Genomic DNA, 12,030 nt, shown 5'->3' with positions numbered 1-12,030 from the left:
TATTGCTAATGGATTTCACATAGTGGTAACCACAATTGGGGTGAACACTTGTAATTTCTTTCAACATGGAGCAGGATAGACACCAAGGGAGAAAAAGAAATCAAAGAGCTCGTGGACAAGGGGCCCGTCAGAGAGGTGGGCATGGCCCCCATCAAAGAGGTCAAAGAGGTGGGCATGGGCCCCGTTAGAGGTGGACATCAGAGAGAGGGAGGCAGACAGCAGGGAACTGTTGTGTCTAATGAAGTCCGGGCCATCATCGGTGACCATGTGGTTAACAGAGGCCTTACCATGGCAGAGGCAGCCAGATTAGTTCACCACAATCTGAAAATCCCGATCATGAGAACATTTCGCCAAGAAAACCGTTAAGTCTGCAGGATATGGACTATGCTTTACCATTACATCTACAGTAAATTACATTTTGTAATGCATGTAAATTCACAAAACATGTTACACTATGATCTATTGACAGTATACTGTGTTCTACCCTCAGAAGACCCCATGGTGGTGGCCGTGTGCTGACCGATCAGCAGGAGTGGGGAGTGGTGGAAATGGTGAGGGCCAGGAATGACATACGTCTGTCTGAAATAAAGCAGGCCATTGAGGAGAACGATGACACCTTTGCCAATGTGGCATCCATCAGCCTGCCAACAATCGCCCAACTTTTGAAGAGGCATCCAGGTATCTATGAAACACATTTACCTGGTGCCTTTTGAGAGAAACAATTTACATTTACATTTAAGTCATTTAGCAGACGCTCTTATCCAGAGCGACTTACAAAATGGTGCATTCACCTTATGATATCCAGTGGAACAACCACTTTACAATAGTGCATCTAAATATTTTAAGGGGGGGGGGGGGGGGGGGGGGGGGGGGGGTTAGAAGGATTACTTTATCCTATCCTAGGTATTCCTTAAAGAGGTGGGGTTTCAGGTGTCTCCGGAAGGTGGTGATTGACTCCGCTGTCCTGGCGTCGTGAGGGAGCTTGTTCCACCATTGGGGTGCCAGAGCAGCTAACAGTTTTGACTGGGCTGAGCGGGAACTGTGCTTCCTCAGAGGTAGGGGGGCCAGCAGGCCAGTGGTGGATGAACGCAGTGCCCTTGTTTGGGTGTAGGGCCTGATCAGAGCCTGAAGGTATGGAGGTGCCGTTCCCTTCACAGCTCCGTAGGCAATCACCATGGTCTTGTAGCGGATGCGAGCTTCAACTGGAAGCCAGTGGAGAGAGCGGAGGAGCGGGGTGACGTGAGAGAACTTGGGAAGGTTGAACACCAGACGGGCTGCGGCGTTCTGGATGAGTTGTAGGGATTTAATGGCACAGGCAGGGAGCCCAGCCAACAGCGAGTTGCAGTAATCCAGACGGGAGATGACAAGTGCCTGGATTAGGACCTGCGCCGCTTCCTGTGTGAGGCAGGGTCGTACTCTGCGAATGTTGTAGAGCATGAACCTACAGGATCGGGTCACCGCCTTGATGTTAGTGGAGAACGACAGGGTGTTGTCCAGGATCACGCCAAGGTTCTTAGCACTCTGGGAGGAGGACACAAGGGAGTTGTCAACCGTGATGGCGAGATCATGGAACGGGTGACTGGGTGAAACAATTGCAGGCCGAGTATGTTCAGTTACAGCACTATATACTGTATTACTGTTACTATTAATGCACATGCTACTTCACAATATCATATTGGAACTATACTGCAAAAATAACTAACCAAAATATATTTTTAGAGGGTGATGGTGCTTGATGTTGCTGTGAACCATCACAAGTATATCTTCGTTGATGAAACAGGCTTCAATCAGGCCAAAACTCGGCACCATGGGTAGAACCTCACCGGCCAACGGGCGACCATCCAAGCGCCTGGACAACGGGGGGAAACATCTTCATGTGCACAGTTATCTCTGAATAGTATGGTATGGTAGGATGTAGGCCATTACTTGGATCCTACAACGCTGCACACCTCATTGTGTTCTCAATGAAATTGAGCAGACATGTCAAAGTGAAGGGGTCACCTATAGTATGTAATTGTGTGGGACAATGTCAGGTTCCACCATGCAGAGGTGGTTCAGGCATGGTTTCGGACCCATCCCCGATTTGTGACCCTATACCTATTCAGCATGGAGGTGGAAGGTGTACGATCGCCATCCCCATGAGCGTGTCACCCTCCTTCTGACCATGGATGAGGCATGCGACGACATCAATGCAGACCATTGTCAAGCTTGGATTCGCCATGCCAGAAGGTTTTTCTGTGGTGGATGAACAATGAGGACATTCACTTTGATGTGGATGAGAATTTACAGCCAAATGTTTAAGACGGGCTTGATGAAAATGAATGCGTGTTAGAACTGTAGTGCATAAAATGTGGAGAGTAGTTGACTCAAAGAGAGAGAAAGACAATAGTTGAACAGTTTTGAACAAATTCATTTTTTCAAAAATGAAGAAGCGAGAGAGAAAGAGAGAGAGAGCGAACACAAGCTATATATTTTTTTTTTCTTCTCACTTTCACTCACTTAGCTAGTGAATGCAGCTAGCTAGTTTAGCCTCAGAGAGGGATGTTATGTTAGCTAGCTGGCTATGGCTGTCCAACACTGGAACTCTTCCATGTCAACATAAGCTTTTGGTTTTATTAATTTATTGCCACGAGGCCCGCCGGTGTAACTGCTAAACTACTTGCTGACTATACAAAATACTGCATGATTGTAGCCGGTTTACTAATGCGTTACTTCTAGTAGCTATGTTCACTATAACGTTACTAACATCGTTAGCTAATATGGTGACAACGATGTAGGCTGTGTGTAGCGGTTAGTGGTCATGATATGAAGGTTTTGCATCATCTTCCTTTACACATCAGATGTGTTGTGCATTGAAGTCAACAAGTGAAGGGAAATTCTGAGAGGAGGAGTGAGCGTAGATGCGAGAAGAAGTTATACAACAATCAAAGGGATCATGCAGTTTGTATGTGTCTGCTTTGAAAGTGAACTGTGTTTGCATGAGATCAGGGGTGTATTCATTCCACCGATTCTGATGAAAAACGTTTAATAAACGGAAGCAAACGGAACAAAACAGGGATATGCATATCTGAATAAATCCAAAAGAAACTCTCGTTTGCAACTGTTGGAATAATGATTACACCCTAGATCAGCTAGATGCAGGCAAGAGTGTCCAAGGTGGTATTGAATGAGTCAATGTCTGTCACCTAGATTACAAAAATGTCTCTCGACCTGTGCACCTACATTGTAAACCTTCATTCATAGGCTAGGTTGTAGCAACCTCATGATAGGGAAAACATGAGTATCATGTAGTAGCCTAAACCTATCGATGTTACATTGAGCTGGGTGAATTGAATATGAATGACAGTCATCTAATTTGCTGTAATAGAAATAAGGTCATACATTTCTTTATTGTCTCCCTCATCTTAAACGGCACCGACCACCACTGGTAGGAGTGTTAAGGACAATATGCAAGCATGGGAAATGAGGGGAGAGTAGTGGAGTGTGCGTGTGATTTCATGCTTGCGTGCGAGTACATGATTGGTGTTTATTGCGTGGGACCATTTGTTTGAACTTAACAGTTAAAGGGGAGTTTATACTTAAAAGGAGAAGTTTACATTTTTACAAACAAATCTCTATTTTTGATGTAAATGGCATGATATAGAAGGGTCCAGACACCTTTTTGGGGATTTCCTTTGTTTTACAGAAACTTACCCCAAACAGCAAATCACTTCCTCATTTACTCAAATGTTTCCTTTATTTTGGCAGTTAACTGTAGAACAGTGGCTCGAGCCACAACTAAATGGAATATAACGTTGCGGATAAAGTTCGGAATGACACAATTTAGGTGTACAACATCTAAAGCCCTGCATTACTATACTGGGAGCTTTGTCATTTAAAATGACGTATCTGGGTGTTTGTGGAGCCTTTGTTCATGTTTTTTCAGGGCCCTCATTATACATAACGAGGATGAAGAAGTGATTTGCTGTTTGGGGTAAGTTTCTCAAAAATAAGTGAAATCACAAAAAGACATCAGGACCCTTCTATAACATCTCATACACTTTCCCCCAAAATGTATATTTATTTGTAAAAAAGAAAGAAAACTCTTCCTTTAAATGCTGCACCATGCTGTACTGAAAGCAGGGTCTATTTTTACCATGGCTGTGTTTATTTAACTTCCAAATGTCTCTCTCAAAGGAGAGGAAGAGAGTGGGAGACACATTAGGTTAGACTGGACGTCTACAGTCTCCCCTTTACTAACTCTGCTCCTATCTGACCCATAGGTCTCCACCACACCCATCTACCACTCCAGGCAGGCTAAAGCAAACACTCAAAGTCTTTGAAAGATGTGTAATAGTATTTGAGCCCAGGTGTGCTATTTAGCCTACAGGAGGGACCAGATCAGGGGTCAGTAGGAATAGACTGGATTAGAGAAAGAGCTACAGGATACTTTGCATGAGTGTGAAAATAAATATAATATTGATACATGAATGGTGGCAGACGCCAACCAGACACTCGCCTTTGCATCGCCAGTACACACGCATGCATACGCACACACACACACACACACACACACACACACACACACACACACACACACACACACACACACACACACACACACACACACACACACACACACACACACACACACACACACACACACACACACACACACACACACAGACTAAGCACAGAAGCACACACCCTCTCTGAGAAACAGTCCATGGCGGGGATGTGAGAAACCGTTCTGGCAGATAGCTGAGGAATTCTACCTCCCCTCATCATGGAAACTGTCCTCGAGCCTTCACTCCCAACCCACTACTTCCTCTGTTATTTTCAGCTACTGTACATCCCCCACAGGAAAACCATCCATACCATACATACAAAAGTGATCAGGACTTGAATAGTCCATCTCGTAACACAAAAAGCCCAACGCTAATAGTGAAGGTCGCTCAATGCAATTATTTAGTCCAATTGAAAAGCTACAGGTGAGAAGAAGTCAATGTATAAGTCAAATCAAAGAGTTAGGGGTCTATGAGATAGCCTGGCATTGTCTTTCTACATATTCTGGTGTTAGAAAGAGGTTATCAGGTGTATTCGTGTACTAGACATGATTTTGTAGATCAAAGTTCCTGCACACTTGGGCAGTTAGAGGAATTTCTGTCCCAATTATCTTTTATTTCAGCATCTTACTCAGTGGGTGGTGTGGAGACACTGTTGGAGAGCTTGGCACAGACACCAACACAAAACACCAACACACGCACGCACACGCACACACACACACACACACACACATACACACACACACACACACACACACACACACACCCACACACACACACACAAACACACCACACACACACACACTATATGGGGCCTGGGCCAAATAAACTTTCAACTGTATGTCATGCTGCTATTCAAGAGCCAAATTGTCTTCAGTCTTAATCTGTATTACAGACCAACCTACAGGTATTCTGCTATCAATAGAACAGAGTATAGTAGTAGTAGTATAGTACTAGTATAGGGGTACTAAAACAGAACCAAAAAGACTAGAATGAGATATTCCACTAGGTCACTAGGTCTATGCTCTAGATATAACCTAGTGGAATATCTCATTCTGGTATAGGTATAGGTAAACTATATTTCTGCTCTGGCATATAGAAATATATTTTCTAGAAACAAGCACAAAACCCTGAATAAGTCATAATTGTACTTTTTTTTTAACCTTCAGATAAGAACAAATTCTTATTTACAATGACGGCCTACCAAAAGGCAAAAGGCCTCCTGCGGAGAAGGTGCCTGGGATTAAAATGAATAAATACAATATAAATATAGGACAAAACACACATCACAACAAGAGAGACAACACAACACTACATAAAGAGAGACCAAAGACAAAAGTTAAGAACAAAATCTGAAACCCAAAATCTGAAACCCAAAATCTGAAACCCAAAAAAATAGTGAAACCCAAAAAAATGGTGTCAGGGAGAAACATTGTACTTTCCATTCAGACCACTTCCAACATAACAAGGCAGCAACACATGACAACACAGCATGGTAGCAACACAACATAACAACAACATGGTAGCAGCACAAAACATGGTACAAACATTATTGGGCACAGTCAACAGCACAAAGGTCAAGAAGGTAGAGACAACAATACATCACACAAAGCAGTCACAACTGTCAGTAAGAGTGTCCATGATGGAGTCTTTGAATGAAGAGATTGAGATTAGACTTCCTCATAATATGCGTTCTCCTGTTCTATTAGTTTTATTCCAGGTTGAGTGTTTGTTGCAGCTCGTTCCAGTCGCTAGCTGCAGCGAACTGAAAAGAGGAGCGACCCAGGGATGTGTGTGCTTTGGGGACCTTTAACAGAATGTAACTGGCAGAACGGGTGTTGTATGTGGAGGATGAGGGCTGCAGTAGATATCTCAGATAGGGGGGAGTGAGGCCTATGAGGGTTTTATAAATAAGTATCAACCAGTGGGTCTTGCGACAGGTATACAGAGATGCCCAGTTTACAGGTGAGTATAGAGTGCAGTGATGTGTCCTATAAGGAGCATTGGTGGCAAATCTGATGACCGAATGGTAAAGAACGTCTAGCCGCTCGAGAGCACCCTTACCTGCCGATCTATATATTATGTCTCCGTAATCTAGCATGGGTAGGATGGTCATCTGAATCAGGGTTAGTTTGGCAGCTGGGGTGAAAGAGGAGAGATTTCGATAGAGGAAACCAAGTCTAGATTTAACTTTAGCCTGCAGCTTTGATATGTGCTGAGAGAAGGACAGTGCACCGTCTAGCCATACTCCCAAGTACTTGTATGAGGTGACTACCTCAAACTCTAAACCCTCAGAGGTAGTAGCAGGAGCGGAAGAGATACTCTGAATGATCGGCTATGAAAAGCCAACTGACATTTACTCCTGAGGTGCTGACCTGTTGCACCCTCGACAACCACTGTGATTATTATTATTTGACCCTGCTGGTCATCTATGAACATTTGAACATCTTGGCCATGTTCTGTTATAATCTCTACCCGGCACAGCCAGAAGAGGACTGGCCACCCCTCATAGCCTGGTTCCTCTCTAGGTTTCTTCCTAGGTTCTGGCCTTTCTAGGGAGTTTTTCCTAGCCACCATGCTTCTACACCTGCATTGCTTGCTGTTTGGGGTTTTAGGCTGGGTTTCTGTACAGCACTTTGTGACATCAGCTGATGTAAGAAGGGCTTTATAAATACATTTGATTGATTGATTGATTGATTCATAGTAACACCTGTGGGAAGAGGGACATTCTTCTTACCAAACCACATGACCTTTGTTTTGGAGGTGTTCAGAACAAGGTTAAGGGTAGAGAAAGCTTGTTGGACACTAAGAAAGCTTTGTTGTATAGCATTTAGCACAAAATCTAGGGAGGGGCCAGCTGAGTATAAGACTGTATCATCTGCATATAATCGGATGAGAGAGCTTCGTACTGCCTGAGCTATGTTGTTGATATAAATTGAGAAGAGCGTGGGGCCTAGGATCAAGCCTTGGGGTACTCCCTTGGTGACAGGCAGTGGCTGAGACAGCAGATTTTCTGACTTTATACACTGCACTCTTTGAGAACGGTAGTTAGCAAACCAGGCCAAAGACCCCTCAGAGACACCGATACTCCTTAGAATGGAATGGTCTACCATATCAAAATCTTTGGCCAAGTCTATAAAAATAGCAACACAATATTGCTTAGAATCAAGGGCAATAATGACATCATTGAGGCCCTTTAAGGTTCCTGTGACACATCCATAACCTGAGTGAAAACCACATTGCATACCAGAGAGAATACTATAGGCATCAAGAAAACCAGTCAGTTGATTATTGACGTTTTTCCAACACTTTTGATAAACAGGGCATAACCAGTGCTGCTATAGCATTAGGTTAGAGTAATGCACAGCTGAACGGTGATTATCTTCTGTAAGGTTTATACAGCATTGGGTCTCTAATGCCTATCAAACACATAAGCCCCAGTCTGAATGAACATACTCGGCTTGGCCTGTGCAGTATATTGGTTAACTAAATCCTAGCTGGGATGTTACTGTAGTTTAGCCTGTATTAGTTAACTAAACCATAACTGGGATGTTACTGTAGTTTAGCCTGTATTAGTTAACTAAACCATAACTGGGATGTTACTGTAGTTTAGCCTGTATTAGTTAACTAAACCATAACTGGGATGTTACTGTAGTTTAGCCTGTATTAGTTAACTAAACCATAACTGGGATGTTACTGTAGTTTAGCCTGTATTAGTTAACTAAACCATAACTGGGATGTTACTGTAGTTTATCCTGTATTAGTTAACTAAACCATAACTGGGATGTTACTGTAGTTTAGCCTGTATTAGTTAACTAAACCATAACTGGGATGTTACTGTAGTTTAGCCTGTATTAGTTAACTAAACCATAACTGGGATGTTACTGTAGTTTAGCCTGTATTAGTTAACTAAACCATAACTGGGATGTTACTGTAGTTTAGCCTGTATTAGTTAACTAAACCATAACTTGGATGTTACTGTAGTTTAGCCTGTATTAGTTAACTAAACCCTAACTGGGATGTTACTGTAGTTTAGCCTGTATTAGTTAACTAAACCCTAACTGGGATGTTACTGTAGTTTAGCCTGTACTGGTTAACTAAACCATAACTGGGATGTTACTGTAGTTTAGCCTGTACTGGTTAACTAAATCCTAGCTGGGATGTTACTGTAGTTTAGCCTGTATTAATGAGCTAAATCCTAGCTGGGGTGTTACTGTAGTTAAACTGGCATTATTATCTGTATAACTAATCACCAAGCTTCTGAACTACTACATGTAGTTCACTACTCCCCAACACTGGGAGAGCAGAAGGAGAGGAACAGATGGAGGAAGGGAGGAGAAGAGGAGGAGAGTTGCCAGACACTGGGGATTTGAAGAATGTGTTGTTCCCATCTAGCCCTTGTAGAGGTAGCCCATCCTACCCCTGTCTCTAGCCCCAAAAGGCCCACTGTTACCCAACGTTGCGCAATGTTTCCTAACGTTGCCAAATGCTCAGTGTTGTTTTGCAGGGTGATATGCAACCATATCTAGCTGTTGCTTTTCCTCCGCTGCTTGTTTGATAAGATGCAAGACTCTTTCATTTCATGAAGGCGATAGCTACATTAAACCAAATGAATGGACAGGGGTCCCAAAACTCTCCATGGATAATGTGCGTCTGTCTGTGGTACAACCAGAAAGGTCACGTCATCAAATCAAAGTGTTTGAAGGAGTGATCACTGTTTGGACAGAGAGATGTAAAGAAAGGGAGTGAGAGGGGAGAGGTAAAGACAGAGATATACAGTGCCTTAGGAAAGGACTCAGACCCCTTGACTTTTTCCACATTTTGTTATATTACAGACTTATTCTGAAATGTTTTTTATTTTTTATTTCCTTATTCTACACACAATTCTCCATAATGACAAAGCAAAAACAGGTTTTTAGAAATTGTTGCTAATTTATAACAAATAAAAAACTTAAATATCACATAAGTATTCAGACCCTTTACCCAGTACTTTGTTGAAGCACCATTAGCAGCGATTACAGCATTGAGTCTTCTTGGGTATGTCGCTACAAGCTTGCCATAAATGTATTTGGGGAGTTTCTCCCATTCTTCTCTGCAGATCCTCTCAAGCTCTGTCAGGTTGGATGGGGAGCGTTGCTGCACAGCTTTTTTCAGGTCTCTCCAGGGATGTTCGACCGGGTTCAAGTCCGGGGTCTGGCTGGGCCACTGTAAGACATTCAGAGACTTGTCCCAAAGCCACTCGTGCATTGTCTTGGCTGTGTGCTTAGGATCGTTGTCCTGTTGGAAGGTGAACCATCGCCCCAGTCTGAGGTCTTGAGCGCTCTGCAGCTGGTTTTCATCAAGAATCTCTCTGTACTTTGATCCGTTCATCTTTTCATCCATCCTGACTGCTGCTGAAAAACATCCCCACAGCATGATGCTGCTACCACCATGCTTCCCCGTAGGGATGGTGCCAGGTTTCCTCTAGACGTGACGCTTGGCATTCTTGGTTTCATCAGACCAGAGAATCTTGTTTCTCGTGGTCTGAGAGTCTTTAGATGCCTTTTGGCAAACTCCAAGCGGGCTGTCATGTGCCTTTTACTGAGGAGTGGCTTCCGTCTGGTCACTGTACCATAAAGGCCTGATTGGTGGAGTGCTGCAGAGATGGTTGTCCTTCTGGAAGTTTCTCCCATCTCCACAGAGGAACTCTACAGCTCTGTCAGAGTGACCATCGAGTTCTTGGTCACCTCCCTGACCAAGGCCCTTCTCCCCTGATTGCTCAGTTTGTCAGGGCGGCCAGCTCTAGGAAGAGTCTTGGTGGTTCCAAACTTCTTCCATTTAAGAATGATGGAGTCCACCGTGTTCTTGGGGACATTCAATGCTGCCGATTTTTTTTTGGTACCCTTCCCCAGATCTGTGCTTTGACATAATCCTGTCTCGGAGCTCTACGGACAATTACTTTAACCTCATGGCTTGGTTTTTGCTCTGACATGCACTATCAACTGTGGGACCTTATATAGACAGGTGTGTGCCTTTACAAATCATGTCCAATCAATTTAATTTACCACAGGTGGACTCCAATCAAGTTGTAGAAACATCTCAAGGATGATCACTGGAAACAGGATGCACCTGAGCTCAATTTCGAGTCTCATAGCAAAGGGTCTGAATACTTATGTAACAAGGTATTTCTGTTTTTTATTTTTCATACATTTGGTAAAATTTCACAAAATAACTGTTTTTGCTTCGTCATTATGGGGTATTGTATGTAGATTTCTGAGGATTTAAAAAAATGGCATCCATTTTAGAATAAGGCTGTAACCTAACAGAATGTGGAAAAAGTCAAGGGGTCTGAATACTTTCTGAATACACTGTACAGGGAGAAAAGAGAGGAAGAGGTTAGAGACACGTACCATAAGTTGCAGTTCTCTTTGTATGTTTGTCCTGAGAGGAATTTGTGGCTGTTTCTTTCACAAGTGCCTGGAAGGAAACAAAGGGAGGAAATTCAAAAAGACGCAGACAGCCGATAGGATCACATTAATGATAACTTTTTGGTCCAGTTGTGGCGGAAGATCTGAGAGGCTGACTCATACAGATTCCTCCACTATATCTTCTCACAACACTCCCATGTATACACACACACACACTCTACACTACACACACACTACACTACACACACACACTCTACACTACAAACACACTCTACACTACACACACTCTACACTACACACACACTCTACATAACACACTCTACAATACATACTCCACACACTCTACACTACACACTCTACACTACACACACACACACTCCACACTGCAAACACACACTCCACACACACTCTACGCTACACACACACACTCCACACTACAAACACACACTCCACACACTCTACACTACACACACACTCTACACTACAGACACACACTTTACAATATAGACACACTCTACACCACACACACACACTCCACACTACAAACACACACTCCACACACTCTACACTACACACACACTCTACACTACAGACACACACTTTACAATACAGACACACTCTACACTACAGACACACACTTTACAATACAGACACACTCTACACTACACACACACACACACTTTACAATACAGACACACTCTACACTACACACACACACACTCCACACTACAAACACACACTCCACACACTCTACACTACAGACACACTCCACACTCCAGACACAGACACACACTCTACACTCCAGACACACAAAGGCACGAAGGCATGAGGGGCACACACGGGCGTGCTCAAACGCCAGCGGGAGAGGGAAAGCACCCAAGCTACCAGCCATGTAGGCACCCACGTGTCCACAAACACACACCCACACACAGAGTGTGTAGTGAGAGAGTTAACAGTAACACCCTGGCTGTGAGGTGTGTAGTGAGAGAGTTAACAGTAACACCCTAGCTGTGAGGTGTGTAGTAAGAGAGTTAACAGTAACACCCTGGCTGTGAGGTGTGTAGTGAGAGAGTTAACAG

At 43.5% G+C, this 12,030-nt stretch overlaps 1 protein-coding gene across 2 annotated transcripts in view; it reads right to left on the bottom strand.

The window, feature by feature from the left end:
* LOC106570498 (tubulointerstitial nephritis antigen-like) overlaps positions 1–12,030 on the bottom strand; it is a 71,995-nt gene that overhangs the window by 43,690 nt on the left and 16,275 nt on the right. For both annotated transcript variants that reach the window (XM_045694901.2, XM_014142904.3), the window contains exon 3: positions 10,934–11,000. In XM_045694901.2, coding sequence (XP_045550857.1) covers positions 10,934–11,000 — 67 coding nt within the window. The remainder of the gene's footprint in view (positions 1–10,933; positions 11,001–12,030) is intronic.

The sequence above is a fragment of the Salmo salar genome, chromosome 14 (genome assembly GCF_965601325.2).
Source record: "Salmo salar chromosome 14, fSalSal1, whole genome shotgun sequence".
Taxonomy (NCBI): Eukaryota; Metazoa; Chordata; class Actinopteri; order Salmoniformes; family Salmonidae; genus Salmo; species Salmo salar.
This window is presented reverse-complemented; position numbering and strand designations above follow the sequence as displayed.